Genomic DNA, 16899 nt, shown 5'->3' with positions numbered 1-16899 from the left:
TTTCAACTTAACTACAGCAGCAGCTATACTTGACCAGGTGAACGAAGCTTTTTCCACCTGTTTAGCATTAAAAATATTACCTTCAGGGAAGTACTTGGACGACAGAAATTTAAAGCAAAGGGAATCTTTGTTGTTGATGAGTCTCCAAACTTGACGACCCAAAAGAGCAATATTGAAGAGCCGCATATCTCGAATTCCTATACCCTCCATCCTTTTAGGCTGACACAAAGTTTTCCAAGGAAGCATAGCCCAATATTTTCCACTCTCCTTTCCTGACCACTATATTCTGCTTAACTTAGACTGAAGCTCTTCGATCACACTATTAGGGGCCAAGAAAATAGACAACGCATAAGTAGGGATGGATTGTAACACTGCATTGATAAAGATCTCTTTGCCTCAATATGAGAGTAATCTTTTGGACCAACTGTTTATCCTGTAAGAAAATCTGTTAGTAATCTCAAAAAAGGCTTTTTTTTTCTTATTACCAATCGAAATGGGGAGGCTTAAATATTTGTCGTGCTTCTCCACAATTTTCATTCCAAGGAGATCACCAAAGTAACTTTTTTGATCTGACGGAGTGTTTGGGCTAAATAGGACCATAGACTTGTCATAATTAATTTCTTGACCAGAAGTAGATGCGAAGTTTCTAATGATGTTAACAAAACAATCAACATCATTTTTTTTGTTACGCACAAACATGAGTGCATCATCAGCGAAGAACAAGTGATTTATCCGCAGACCATTTCGGCTATCACAAATGCCTCTAAGCGCATTGATGTTTTGAGCTTGAATAAGCATCCTAGAAAAGGCTTACATACAAAATAAAAACAGATAAGGAGAGAGAGGGCCCCCTTGGCAAAGGCCCCTCTCAGGAATAATAGTTTCTGATAACATATTATTACACTTAATGAAATACCTCACTGATTGAACACATGCCATAATTTTGTCGGTCCACCGTTTATCAAAACCCATTTTCCACATAATCGCCTCAATAAAATTCCATTCCACGCGGTCGTACGCTTTACTCATATCGAGTTTGATGACACAACCTTTATTAGGCCCGTTCTTGGTACTTTGAAGATAGTGAATAAGCTCGTGAGCAATTAAAATGTTGTCATGAATTATTCTCCCCGGAATAAAGGAGCTTTGATTTTGGCTTATGGATGATAGCTTTTAACCAATTTGACAGAACCTTAGCAACAATCTTGTATATGTACCTGCACAAACTTATAGTGCGGAAGTTCGACATATCGCAAGGATCTTTAGTTTTAGGAATTAAAATAATAATGGTTTCATTAACCAAAGAAATATTCTTCTGATCATTTAGCGCATCCAAGCAGAACTTCAAGGTTTCATTTCCAACAATATCCCAGTGTTGTTTAAAAAAACTCCCAGAGAGGCCATCGACACCAGGGGCTTTACTAGGGTCCATCTGTTTGATGGCTTGAAGAACTTCAGCCTCGATATACTCCCTAGTAAGCCAATCATTATTCTCTCTAATAATACATTCGCTGATAAAACCCAACTCTCTATAGTTGATATTGTTGTCATTCGGCCTAAACAAGGTCCAGAAGTAATCTTTTGCCACCTTATAAATATCATTGCTATTAATAGCCTAACCACATTGACCATCTTTCAACTTATCAATTCTATTTTTTTTTCAATCTACCAGTAACTTTTACATGAAAGTACTTAGTATTTTTATCACCTTCTTTAAGCCATTAGGCCCTCAATCTTTGCGCCAAATATTTTTCCTCACGAGCATAGAGTAAGTCCAGCTTACGACGCGTCTTCTTCAAACTTTTAACACTACCAACCCTATTAGTAGTATCAATAATTCTGTTAATGAGAACCTGGAGCCTGCTGACCTCTCTTTTTATTTTTCAGTGTTTATTATACTATCAAGGACCCAAAAGCTCACACACTCTCTCTAGCTTGTAATTGTAGTTACCCTCTTCAGTATTCCAGGCATTTTGAATAATTCTCTTACTCTCATTGTCTTTTGCCCAGCATTTCTCAAAACGAAACCAAATCTTATTGTCATTGGGTTAACTCATAGGCTGACGGCGATACAAGTCAAATAAAATAACATCATGATCTGATTGTATTCGTCTCACAACACTAGACGAAGTAAAAGTATAATTTTCCATCGCAGGAACCGTCATAATGAATCTATCAAGCCTCTCCTTAATAAGCCTATCACCATTTCTATTATTGACCCAAGTGAACCAACCACGATCTGGTTTAATATCCACTAGTGCCAAGTCATCTAAAAAATCTCTAAACTCGTTAATATGAGCCCTCACAATCCTGCGACCACCCTCCTTTTCAGCATCATTAAGCATTGCATTAAAATCCCCTCCCACCACCCACTCTTCTTTAACCACCTCTCCCACACGTTGAAGGAATCCCCATGAGGTACTCCTATCGTTTGGATTATGATGCCCATAAAATCCAGTAACCCAAATTCTGTTGTTGCCTATTTTAACAATAGAATCAATATGATGCTTAGAGTATGTTTGTATGGAGACATCAACCACATCCTTGTACATCATAGCAAGCTTCCCACTTCGACCTTCGGAATTGACGACAAGCCCATTCTGTAACCTCCATCTATTTTGAACTTTTTGAAATTCAACAGCATTCATTTTAGTCTCAAATAAGAAAATGATATCAGGGTTGTTCGCAGCTATAAGTTGCTTGAGTTCTCGAATTGTCGCAGGAGACCCCAACCCATGACAATTCCAACTTAAAAACTTCATTGATCCTGGCGAGGCTGTTTGACAGCTGCCGCCTTTATAGGTGTCAAACTTGGAAAGAAGTTGTTAATAATAGATTACCGAGAGAAATGGGTAAAAGAAATTTCCACCCGAGATTTAATAATTGGCTTTTGCAATTTTCTCTGAACCTTTCTACTTGGGCTTTCTTCAGTTAACTCCCCATTACTACATCTGGCTTTCTTTCTCCTAGCCTTCATTTTTTCTGTTCCATCTCTCCGTATTTTTAAAGCCAATTTTTCTTGGTGTGCTCGATTTTGACTCATCTTCTGTGTTTTTAACTCGTTCCATTTTTATTTTTTCATTCAGCTCATTTGTTCCTACCCCACTAGAAGACCTCCCAGATAGCTCTCTTTCAGTCCCTTTAAACTCTTTTATCAGTTCTATCCCATTTCTCAACAACCCCCTGTCCTGATTTGTAATTCCTAGGGATACTTTTAGCCAATTCCCATATTCAAATTCAGACTTGTGGAATTTTCTGTTGGCCTCCTCTTTTTCACATTTTTGAGTCGTATGACCAATTAGGCCACATATGTAACAAAATCTAGGCAGTTGCTCATACCGGATTGCACAGACTATCTCCCTATTCTCTATCAACATAATGAACAACCCTTCGCAATGGCTTATGAATGTCAATAATGATTCTAATACGCATAAATTCTGTCCAACCTCCACCTCTATCCCGCCAGTCTATAGCTAAAACTTCACCTATCGCATTACCAACTTCCATAGCCATTTTTCTATCCATTAGCTCCACTGGCATATTCAAGATACGCACCCAAAACGATGAGAGATTAAAGTCGTATTCCTCCATATTTTTGTCTTTAACAAAAGGAACCATACTAAACAGACTTTGATCAAACAGCTAAGGAGATAAGTTTAGAATTCTCTTCCTATCTTCTTCAGTGCTAAATTTTACCAAAATGGTGCCTTCTTTAAGGGAAACAAAGCTTACCTCCTCTTTTGTGAACCATAGAGATTTTAAAACACGATACATAGCTTCTCTGTTAACTTTTTATTCCATCATTAATTTTCCAATTGCCCAGCTTTCAAAACCTTTGGAATCGCTAGTCCTCCTTCGTACTAACAACACTTCTGGCCTCCTCTTTCAAGAATTTCAGATTCGCCAATCTTGAAACTATATCATCTTCCATATTTACTATCAATAAACCACAAAAACACTAATAGAAACACCCAACCCCACTAGAAAAGAGAAACGGCTAACACCAATCGCCAACAAAGAAACACAAACCTAAAAGAAAGAAAGCACAAAGAAAAACGAAAACACAGGAAAAGAAAACCCCTAATCTAGAAAAGAAATGAGAAAAAACCTAATACTCAATAACTACCCTAAGCTAGAAAAACAGAAAAACACAGACCCCAGTAAAGGAAACTTCAAAAGAATAAAGCAAAAAAAGAAGGATAAATGTTAAAACAGAAAAGATAAAAAGAAAAAAAGAAAACCTAGATGTTTTAATCTTTAACGCAACTTAAGAATATTACAAAAAATCTTTTAAGAAACATGCCTCAACACAAAAAAAAATAACACGTAAAATAATAAAGAAAACACAAGACAAATCACTACTTACACCATTACCAGTTGACAGTCAAATCACACAAAGTCAAAGGTAGACTTCGAGATACTTAACCACTCACATAAGCCTCCTTCCTGACTTCTTGAAAAGACGCTCCACCGCTATATCGAAGAGAAAACTGCCCCACTCACCCTGAGGGAAAACATTAACAACTTCCAACCATCCAGTTATTCTATTACGAAAGAATAAAGATGGAACCTTTCTTATCTTTCCTCCTTTAGCCCATGCTCATACGGTAACTATGGAGAGAATTTTGTTCTTGAGTTAAGGTTTTATTTTTGGGATTTTGGGTAATGTAAGTTTAGTACGTTTAAGTTTATTTTTTTATATTGTACTATTATTTTGTTTACTCATTTAATGATAAGTCGATGCCTCTTTTGCCCATGATTTTTCCCTCTTTGAAGGTTTTCCATGTAAAAAATTTGTGTTCATCATTCTCCACCTTTTTTTATTTTATTGTTTATACGATTTAATCCCAACAAAATCAAATATAGAAATCTAAAAGCTATGATTCATTCTTACAAAACCTAGTGGAAGTCAATGGAAGTCATTAACCTCATCCACTATTAACATTTAATCTATGGCTAAATTATATTTACGACCATGTCTAATTGCTTAATAAGGACTTGCTCAAAGTCTAAATCAAATCTCCTTATATCTCTCGTCTTGTAATTTAGTCCCTATACTATATATAATAATTTAATCAAATTAGTTCTACTTTTTGATTTGCCCTTACAATTCCGTATTCAAAACGTAATTATTTGATTCTAATTTTTAGCGACCTCAATTTAGTAAATTTGATCTTAAAACCAAGTTTTTCGACATCGTTGAAAATTGAATTGTTACAAAAGTGGTGGGTTGTCAACTAAGAACAATGTTGGAGCCGATGTAAATGATTTCAGGCCTAGAAAGGTGATGGATTAACAGGTATTAGCAGATGCTCTTCCCTATATATCTTTTGGGGATTGTGTGGACCTAATTTATGTCATATGGTGTTAGGCTCTAAGACTAGGCTTCTGGCGAAAACGAACTTTGCCAAATTTTATTTTCTAACATTGGGTGATGTAGGTTGCATGATATCATGAGGGTCTAGCTTACTTAGGTATAACAATTGCCCCTTGAATGAAAGGTAAGTTAAAGTGACTTAGGCTGAGTTGAATTTCTAAGGAGGCTTTAAAAGTTTTGATGAAGCCTAAAGAGACTTTTAAAGCATTATGATTAATGTTTCTATCATTATTCCTATGCATTAATTGTTCTTAGGCACCATTCATCTCTAATTGGGGTTTTTGAAATAACATCATTTCTTTGTCACATTTGATTCTTTATGAATCCAAAACCTTTATTTTCTTCTTATCTATACTTGATCTTTTTTCTTCTTTTTATTGTATTTTGTCAAGAGATTTCTTATCTTTATCATGCTTGATTGTTTGGAATTTCAAGTAAGAGATGTCCAGTGGTGAGTGAAGAACATTGTGTTCCACTATTGAGGTAGCTAAAACTGTGATGTCTTAAACATCCTCATTGTAAAAATAAGTTCTCAAATCTGTTAGGAGCATATTGGGTAACTAAAGTTACAGCTAATAACAGAGGCTTCTATCTCCCTTTACACCTGTTTGAAGTGGGTTTTCATTTACTCCTTCATAATTGGTTTGTATAGATGCTATGGTTATCAAGAAATTCTTAGCATTTATTAGTACTGTATTTTTAGTTTGTCAAAGGTGTTGAAAACCAACTTCTTCTGCCAACTTTAGGAACACGTCCACCTTTAATTTTGAAGGTTCTTGTGGCATACATTATTTTGTTCCATGGGGTAATCATAACCTTGAAGTAAACAAATTTTCAAAAAATCTTACTTTTTATCCCCCCACAAATATATTCTTATAGAAAATAAATTTGAAGATTTCCTCTTTCAATTAAATTGATCATCCTTTCATTTATAAGGATTTTACCTCATTTATTTGGTGGAGGTTTTACCGAAGATCAAATTCATAGTTTGAGATAAATTCATCATTTGAGATAAAAGTTACCTTGATTTAACTAAGTACGGTCCCAAAATAATTTTTAAAGATTTTACGTTGAAATTCATAATCCAAATAGTTTGACTTCATCAGAAGTTGCTTTGTTTGATAATATCTCAGACCTTGATGCTTGGCCTTTGTCACATAACGCTTTACCTTTGAAGAATGAAAACCACTTGAAGAGGAAAAGGAACATTTTTCTTTTGTTCACCAATTTGTATGTTATCACTTGAATATTGAACTTCCTTCTATATTGCTTAAAGGAGGAGAGTGGAACGTAGAGACCTTTTGATGTGGGTATGTGCAAACATAATTCATGTTTGTAGCATCTAATGTCCAAACTTCTTCCTTATTTGTAGAGTGCAACCCCTATTGATGTTTCTCGTGCTTTAGTCTTAGTAGAGCCTTGTCTTGAAATTATTGTTCTAAGTGAAGCCCAAGATATTGCCAAGGTATGATAAAATATTAAGTTACAGTTTATATTCATGTTGAATTACATTTTTATTGTAACTTAAATTAGGGTAAACTACTTAATTCATCATCCAATTTTTTTATTTTGATCATCCAAATAAAAATACATGCAATTTGATCACCGTTGTTAGAATCTTTTTCATTTTAGTCTGTAATACCCTGAAAATTTTTACAGTAAGATATTATCCTTGATATAGTAAAATAAGGAAATAAAATGACAAAAAGGGAAATTTTGAGTTATGTCAATATTGAGAAGTATATTATGATATATTAATTCAAGAAAGGACTAAATTGTAAAAGTGAGAAAAGTTTTGTTGCATAAGAGTAAATACTCAAAATTTGAGGGGTTAAAGTGTAAATATGAAAAATTTGAAGGGCCAGTAGTGTAAATATTTGAAGAGTGGAATGATCTAGAAACTAAGGAAAATGAATGAATTAGGACCAAATTGAATAGGTGAAGAACTATGAGGGACTAAATTGTAATTTTACCAAATTAAATGATGACTCAAGGATGGAATTTTAAAAGATAATAAAGGGAAAAATAATCAATTGGAAGAGAGAGAAATATAGAAAGTAATGGTGATGTTGATGATCTTTTATGATTATTTAATTAGATATATATTATTTTAATGAGATATTTTATTATTTTATTATTATTTCATTATTATTTTATTATTAATTATTTAGTATAAAAGGAAGGGAAGATGAAGAATTTTCATCATCTTTCCATGCATGCAACCAACGTTAGAAGAGAAGGAAAAGCAAGAAATTTTCTTTTCTTTACAATTTGGTCCTTCCACCAAAAATTCACCATTTTCACCTAGAAATCAAAAGAATTTCCATAGCTACTAAGAGAGAAAAATGTTAAGGAGACCATGGGGAGTTAGAATATAAAGTTGGATTCAAGAAATAGAAGCTGGAGGAGAGAGAAAATAAAGTTAAAGATTAGTATCAATAGAATAAGGTAAGTATGATTTTAAGTTTGTTATTATTGACGAAGCATGGAAACAGTGTTATAGTAGAGTTTTCTTACATAAGGTCCTATGTTCTTGATCTGTTAGTGAAGAGAAAATAAGAGAAAGTGATGAGAAATGGTGTAGAAAAAGAAAATAAGGGTGTTATAACATGATAATTAATATCTTGCACTAAAACAGTTTTGGACAGCAACAGTAGTCTAAATTTGAAAAATCATCAAAAATTTTAGAAATATAATTATAGGATGAATAAAATATGAAATTAAATATTTTTAAGTCTAGTTTCTTATAGAAGAAATTATGTAAGCAATGGAATTGTAAATCATGAGATATGATGAATTTTGTGAGACAAGGTCAGAATGATTTCGGGTTCCCCTATTCTGACTTTGTAAAATCATAAAAAATTGGATAAAAATAATTAGGGGCTTAAATTTATATGTTTAGAATTATGAATGAGTATATTTTCAAGAAAAACAAACGGAAACATCATTAGGATCCTGTACAAGGAGATAATTAATTTTTAGTTAAGAAGGGTCGAAACTGTCAGACAGCAGAACATGGGAGAATTCAATGAATAAACTGTATTAATTGGCCCAACCAAAAATTATGAAATTTTTATGGTAAGAATAAATATGAGTCTAGTTTCTGGGAAAATTTATTGATCTTAATTTGGAGTTATATAGCTCTAGATATAAATAATTTAGTGACTATGACACAGATGGACAGCTTGAATATTCATAAAAGTAAATAATAAAGATTATGGATAATGTTACTTACAAGTGTGTTATATACATAAAGAATGTGGAATGGAGAGGATGAGGAGGAAAATATATATGAATATTCATTTAGCATGGCTAATTTGCATGTTTTAGGCTCAAGGACTAAATTGAATATAAGTAAAACTTTATGGGCAATTTTATAAAAATGTCAGAAATGACCAAATTGCATGAAATGGATTATTTTATTATTTAAATTACAAAATTTAATGAAATTATTAATTTAGTTTAAGATCGGGGGAAAACATGTTTTAGGGATTAAATTGAAAAGTGTTGAAATTATGGAAAAATTCTGATATTTTATAGAATTCATGGACTGTTATCGATATGTATGATAATAATAGCTGGAAATAAGGATTAAATTGTAAGAATTTTATTTTCCTGACCCTAAGGATGAAATCATCATTAATTAAAAGTTTAGGGGAAAAATGGTAATTATTAAATGCATTAGAATATGAAATGAATGAAAATGATGATCAAATTTATTTATAAAAATGCGGACAACAAAAATACGAGACTTGATCTTGGAAAAGAAAAGATATCGGATTAATGAAATTATAAACACAAACAATCAATGAGGTAAGTTTGTGTAACTTGAATTGTATTTTTAAACACTTGAAATATGTGGTTATGTGATGAAAATATGATTTGAATGTTCAATTCATGATAATACTCGATATAAATTGAAAATAAATCCCGATTGAATGGAATGAAATTCATGATTATACTTGTGAATTGTATTTTTGTCATGCATATGAAATTGATATGGATATATTTGATAATGCCCGATAAAATGATAAATCCCGTTGAACAAAGGAAAATCGATGGATGTAAGTTTCTCGAATTGGTTGTAGTTCTGCATATGTTGCAGACACCCCATAGCTCGAAAGAGCGTCCCGATATTAGCCCTCTCGAGCTTCCCGTTATATGGTTCTTGCGAGCTTCTCGTTATAGCTCGTCGGAGTGTCCCGATAGATTGTGATCCGCATGTGTTGTGGACACACCGTAGCTCTTAAGAGCGTCCCGATAGGCTCTTTGTGAGCTTCCCGATAGTGCTCGCTTGAACTTCCTGATATACGGCTATCCGGAACTTCCCGATAGGCTCTTCGTGAGCTTTCCGATATGGTTCTTTGTGAACTACCTGATTTCGGCTCTATTGAGCTTCCCGTTATAGCCCGGATTAGCTTCCCGATATTGCTCTTTATGAGCTTCCTGTTAAATAGCTCGAGACGGTAAAAAGGATCTAGCCCGGACGGGTGATCCTATCCTAATATAGCCCTCCCGAAGAATATGTGGAAAATGGATTTAGCCTGGACAGGTAAATCCGAATTAGGGTTTGAATTTAGCCTGGACTGGTAATTTAGATCCAAGCTCATTAGAGTAATTGTCGTTGCAGGGGATTTAGCCTGGACTGGTAATCCCTACAATACTCTATGAGTTTATATTACAGGGGATTTAGCCTGGACTGGTAATCCCGCTGTAAGGATGAGGTTCGCGGGAGTGTGCTCTCTGGAAAAAGGGTATATCCATATGTGTACGAATTGACGGACCCGAAATTGTACACTAAAAGTGTACCTCTGAAAATCCATCGAAATTTCGAGAAATTCAACGGGATAAATATGAGAAATGGAAGAACATGAAAATTATGAAATTATTGAGCTCATCAATCATTTATCTTTGTATTGAATTTATATTATGATTTGTACATGTTATATAGACACATGGTGTGGAAAGTATATGGTACATGAAATGTTGATATAATGAAATGAATGATATATGTTATTAAAGAAACGGTAAGAGAATGATATGTATCATGACATATACATATGAGATTAACTTTTATATGTTAATATAAGGAAAATATATAAGTTAAGACGAGTATTAAATTCAAATATGACATATTGAGAAAAAAAGAATTTATATAAAATATGTGCAAGTACACTAACAAGTGTTGTTGTTGATGCTTAGGCAAGTGCCAAGCCATTGATTGAATGGTAATATATTTATTGATGCATTGAATCGATAAGTATTTAAGTGAAATTTTTTTAAGTGATCTGCAAATGGTAGTAATGTTCTGAAACCCTATTCTGGCAGCGGATATGGGTTAGGGGTGTTACATAGTCAATTGAATGTTAAATCCTTAACGGCAATTGGCTATGCATGCCGCATTATCATTTTTGAACATTTTTTACCCCCACTACTACTGCTCATCATCTTTTTCCCCTCCACACCACCTCTGCTTCCACCATCGTTTGCTGCATTATTCTTCAATGTTTCAATTTATAGTTGTTATTAACTAAACCGAGCCTTTCTACCCCAATACACTCTTCCCTTCTCCTCTCTACTATATTTGAACCTTTTGTACAGACAAAAATGCTATAGGGCACGCATCCCTGTGCTAATGGTTCAGAAAGTTCACCTTTATTCATTAAACAAGTGATTAGACATACAATGGTACACAGAAAGAAAGCAAAGCGCAAACTGTATGATGCTCGAAAAATGATATATTGTATTGCATTCCTATAATCCAAGTTTGCAAAAAATCAAATCTGATACCATGGCTGAGGCAAAATGATATATTTTTGGCATAGAGGGGAAGAAGATGGTGAACAGTAGTAGTGGGGGTAAAAAGATGGTGAAAAATATGATACGGCATGGGGTGCACAGTCAACGGCCGAAAATGAAAATTTTCTCAAATTGTAGGTATTTTTATTTAGGTAATTAAAATGAAAATGCCAAAAAAATTGGGTTACTCCTATAAACAATTGAAATCTGTAAAGAAGTAATACATTATTATAAAATATTTTAGTTATTTTATATTACATGAAATAAATAGAGGGGAGTGACATAATAAAGTAATACATAAAAATAAAACAAAATAATATATTATTAAAACTTTGAAAAAGAGTACAAAACCCACAAATTTCTCAATCACCCCATATAGTGGTTAATTACAAGCTTTGAGATTTCCACAACGGAAACAGACAGATTTGATTCTTTCATTAAAGATCAAATGAGAACAAATCTCAAGAAAATGATAGCAAATTCTACACTCCACACTGTTAAACTGCAACTTTGAATAACAACATTCCAATTCTACAAACAATTAAGTTATTAGTGGAAATCAGTCCCAATTCCCCCCTTCCATTTTGAACAAACTTTTACAAAAAGAAAAGCTTCTAATCTGCTCGGATTCTATCTAACCAATCAACACTTTTCCTTCCTTTTTCGAGCTGTTGATCGTTGCTTCTACTCGATTTATCATGGTATTCGACACTTCTCCGTGATCTCTCCATTCTTTCCATATGATCTAATGATACTTTAAGCTTTTCAAGCTTGTCAATGCTGTTAAATTTCGTATACTCGTGAAACTTCAGTCTTGGGGGTCTATCAGTGCTTTTCCTCGGTTTCTCCCTGGTATCAGTGCTTTTCCTTGGTTTCTCCCTGGTATCGGTGCTTCTTCGTGGTTTGTCCCTTTGATCCATACTCCTCCTTGGTGGCTCATAATGGTCGGTGCTTTGCCTCAGTTGTTCGATACCATCTGTGCTTCTTCGAGAACCGTTTCTTCGTGAAGGTGTTTTTTCGACTGTGGATATAAATTTCTTAACATGCCTAATGTACTCAGGGTAGAGTTCCAAATCACAGTGGTTACCTCCTTTGACCCATAATGGTTCATACTTTTCTTGGCAAAGTTCCCACAGTTGCTTCCCGTGAGAGCAGTTGACCACATCGTCATTAGTTCCCTGAATTTCAATCCCGGAAGTTAATATCCATTCCCGATATTCTTCGCAAGTTCATAATAGCCATGAATAAACTGAACCAATAGGCAATACCATGGAGGCCCTTGTACTAGTAGTCAGATTGCATTTTGCCTCCTCTCACCCAAAAAATGTGCAAATTAACCCTATACGTCAAATCAAAGAGCAAAGTGGTCCTTTCTGTTAAAACTTTCACCCACTTTTATTGTTAAAAACTGGTGTGATAAATGAAATAACCAATTATATATGGCATGACACGTATACCTTATGTTGACGTATAAGGACCAGTTTTTAACGGTAAAAATAGATAAAATTTTTAACAAAATGACCAAATTGCTCTTTGATCTAATGTACAGGGACTAATTTTCCCATTTTTTGAGTGAGAGGGAGGCAAAATGCAATCCAACTACTAGTACAAGAGCCTCCATGGTACTTACCTAAATAAATATATGTATATATATTACATACTTGCAAACATACATACATACATATGTGTATATATATTCACATTTAAAATTGTTTTCCCTGGCTGAATTGCATTTATCTAAAAGGAAACCAGTGTCTACAGTTGTAAAAGATCAACAAATTTCATGGCCAAACAAATAAATGCATACATTTATGCGTGTATATACATATTCACATTTAAAATTGTTTTCCCTAGCTGAACTTGCGTGTACTTGTGCATTTAAAAGAATACAGTGTCTATAAATATATGTATTTGTCTATAAATATATGTATTTATTCACATTTAAAATTGTTTTCCCTAGCTGAAGTTGCATGTACTTGTGCATTTAAAAGAGTACAGTGTCTATAAATATATGTATTTTTTCACATTTAAAATTGTTTTCCTTAGCTGAATTAAATGTACTTGTGCATTGAAAAGAATCCAGTGTCTACAGCTGTAAAAGATGAGCAAATTTCATAGCTAAATAAATGGTAAATGTACTTGAGAGGTCCCTCTAGTATAGGGAACTGATCAAACTAGTCCTAGTATTAAATGGATTAATTTGTCTCTGTACTATTAAAAAGAATCAAATAAGACCAAACTGGAATAGAGTTAACATTAGTCCCTTGTACTAGGTGTCAGATTACACTTTGCCCCCTCTACTAAAAAATTGGCACATTAGTCCTTGCACATTAGATTAAAGAGCAAATTGATCCTTTTTATTAAAAATTTCATTCATTTCTACTGTTAAAAATTGCAATGGCTGACAAATGTACCAAATACTAACACGTGGCATGCTACGTGTACCTCATGCTGACATATAGGAACCAGTTTTTAACAGTAGAAATGAATAAAATTTTTAATAGAAAGATTAATTTACTCTTCGGTCTAATGTATAGAGACTGATTTGCCTATTTTTTCAGTAAAAGAGACAAAATGCAATCCAACTCCTAATACAAGAACCTTCATGAGACTTTTACCAAAAAGACATTGGTGTCAATAGCTGTAAAAGATAAGGAAATTTCATAGCTAGGTCATAACATTTTAAGTTGTATAAGTCATTCTTTTTCTATTTGTGAAAAAAACATATAAGAACAAAACGAAGACAGTGAAGACACTAGAAATCTAAGCATTTATATGCGATTGATCATCGCTGGTCAAACTGAAGAAAATCAACATGCCTAATGTAATGAGAAAATACAAATGCAGATTTTTCGCACTTAATTAGAAATAACTTGAATAAGTAACATTCCTCCTAATGTTTCATGCATTAACAAATGCAAAATATTGAATTTCAAAGACTTACATGAATTATCAGCACAGGAGACTTAACCATCGAGATTTTGTCAATATTCTACAAAAAAAACATGTAAATAAAGCTCATACACATATGCACCCTTTTTACATTAGATAGAATAGAATAGAGAGCAAAATGTTGAACCTTGTAGATGTCGAACCAATATGTGCGTTTTACAGGATACATGACTCTTAAACCCGATAGTATAGGACTGTGCAGAACAACAGCTCTTAGTCGAGGTAAACGAGAAGCGAGATCTACGGTAGGACCACTTCCTACAGATTGACCGTAAAGGATGATGTTTTCTTGCTTGGCACCATAGCTCTCTTCAAGACACTTGTATGCAGCTTCGATGTCGGCATACGTATTCTGCTCACTAGGCTAAAGAAAGCCATATATATATAATTCAGCGAGAGCTGTAAGATTTGATTAGTTGAGTCATGTAGTAAAGAGTAGAGGATTCGAGCTATAATTACCTTTCCCGATGATTGTCCATAGCCAGAGTAATCATACCTGCAAAGATTTTACACATTATGTTCAAGATTTCAATATGTTACACTAATGGAAAAAATAACACTGGTTTCACGGAGACTGAAACAACAACGCCGGTTTAACACAAAAACGAAAGATCCGTATTCTTCTACATTTCATGTCAACTATAACTTTACATGTAACAATATCATGAAAGATGGTACTGCCTAGATTTTCACTTTCATAGAAAACATTTGCTTCCTCATGCATGACGAATATAACCACCAAGTTCTCTCATAAACAGTTAGAAATTACCGTTTTTCATTAAACCCTAGATTCAAAAATTCAATATATATGTATATATAAATTCCTAAAAGATAAAGCAACAACCATGAAAGGCTAAAAGATATGGATCCCTTGTTGACACTATTGTACTAGAGCATTCCCCCTTATCCGCCATTCGATCATCAATTTAACTGATAAACCAAAGTATAAGCATAACAACAAAGATTCCTTAAATACCACCATTTTGCACTATAGTTATGCAAACAGATCTGTAATAAGAAACCAAGAATAGTAAGAAGTCAAACTCCTAATTCAGTTCAAAAGTTGAACCAACCTAAAGTGGCATATCTCAAGCTCTCACTAAATGAAATAATTAGAACAAATCTAACCCTCAATCAAGGCAGTACAACAAAACTAAGAAAACCCCAAGAATATAAACACTTTAATCTTAAAATATTTATTTCTTTTTCCACAAAATATGGCCCCCAAAAACATCATGTATGTACAATAATCATCCACATCAAGAAAGTACAAGGAACAACAAATTTGATCTTATGAATAATCTAAAGTGGTATCTCAAGCTCATTAAAACTAAGAAAAAAAAACCCCAAGAATATCAACACTTTGGTCTTAGAAATTATTAATTTCTTCCACAAAATTTTGACACCAAATCCATTAACATACACGTAATGTACAAAATTTGTTCTTAAGTGAAAACCGAGAAAACCATACCCCATGAGATTGACTCTTAAATGGATGCTGAGTTCGATGAAAAGCTCATACATTTGACCAATATCAGCGGCGTTCCCATGTGAATAAAGCAGAGTGGAGGTAGCCATGGGGTTCCTAACGTAAACGACAACGATTTCGTTACCACGGCGAGTCGGGATACGCAATACGTCGACGTTTTCACGGTGAGGGAAAGGGTCTAAAACTGAAATCCCGGTTGCTTCGTCTTTAACCAGCTTGTATGAAGGTGGGTTGGGTGGGAAAAACGCAAACTTTGCAGCCATTGATGACGTCACCCCACCCATAGTTTAAGAATTTACCTGTGAAAAAAAATTGGGTTGTTTTGGGTTTTTTTGGAATTAGAATCTAAAAGAAGAAGAAGAAGAAGAAGGGGATGATGATGATGAACATTCCTTTGTAGTTTCGCTTTCAGAGGATGTTTCACACTCGCTGTCGACTCAGTAAATGTTCGTATGTCATTGGTGATTGAGCTCAGTTTTTCTTTTCTTATTTATTTTACTTTTTATTTATTATTGGAAATAGTGATAATATCACCCACTGTTACTTAATTAAGTTCCCTACTGTTCATCATATATTAATATAAGGCTTAATATGACATTTGGTACCTGAGCTTAATTTTTTTTCTAATTTGATATTTAAAATTTTTTTGTTTCAATTTTGTACCTAAACTTTGACACTTTTTTCTAATTTGATACCTAAACTTGACACTTTTTCTTAAGTTGGTACTTAATATTTTACCTAAACTTGACTCTTTTTTCCTAATTTGGTACCTAATCTTTTTTTTTGTTCGATTTGGTATTTAAACTTGTCAAACGTTTTACAAATTACTCCAATATGCTAACAATGTTATTTTGTTATGAGTTAGCAAAAATAATTAATGTATGGTGGCATGTCACGATGATATGATATTTTTTGTATTTTATATGTTAAATTATTTTTCGTTTTATTTAATTAATTATTTTATTAATTAAAATAATAAATTTCTTTTAATTTGGGTTTATAAAAACCTTTTTTCTTATTTAATATTAATTCATTTAGCATAGCTTAATACCTATTTTTACATGAATTTCCTCTAATATTGACAATATTTTGTAGCATAACAAAAAAAATTAACACTGTTAGTGTTTTGCATAATTTGTATAACATTTAACAAATTTAGGTACCAAATTAAGAAAAATATAAAGTTCACATACCAAATGGGCTAAAAAATTTAGGTACCAAATTAAAAAAACAAGTTTAGGTACAAATTATTCTATTAAGCCTTAATATAAAGGGAGTAATA

General features: G+C 33.3%; 1 protein-coding gene across 1 annotated transcript; it reads right to left on the bottom strand.

Moving 5' to 3' along the window:
* Nucleotides 1-11480: 11480 nt before the first annotated feature.
* LOC108470710 (uncharacterized) lies at nucleotides 11481-16123 on the bottom strand. The gene is made up of 5 exons (XM_017772182.2): nucleotides 15600-16123; nucleotides 14588-14624; nucleotides 14256-14492; nucleotides 14121-14168; nucleotides 11481-12354 (listed from the first exon to the last, which is right to left on the bottom strand). The coding sequence occupies exons 1-5, from the start codon at nucleotides 15899-15901 to the stop codon at nucleotides 11791-11793; spliced, it is 1188 nt and encodes a 395-aa protein (XP_017627671.1). The 5' UTR covers nucleotides 15902-16123; the 3' UTR covers nucleotides 11481-11790.
* Between the last annotated feature and the right edge of the window lie 776 nt (nucleotides 16124-16899).

The sequence above is a fragment of the Gossypium arboreum genome, chromosome 7 (assembly GCF_025698485.1).
Source record: "Gossypium arboreum isolate Shixiya-1 chromosome 7, ASM2569848v2, whole genome shotgun sequence".
In the NCBI taxonomy this organism is placed as follows: Eukaryota; Viridiplantae; Streptophyta; class Magnoliopsida; order Malvales; family Malvaceae; genus Gossypium; species Gossypium arboreum.
The sequence above is the reverse complement of the archived record's forward strand: the minus strand, read 5'-3'. Positions and strand labels throughout refer to the sequence as shown.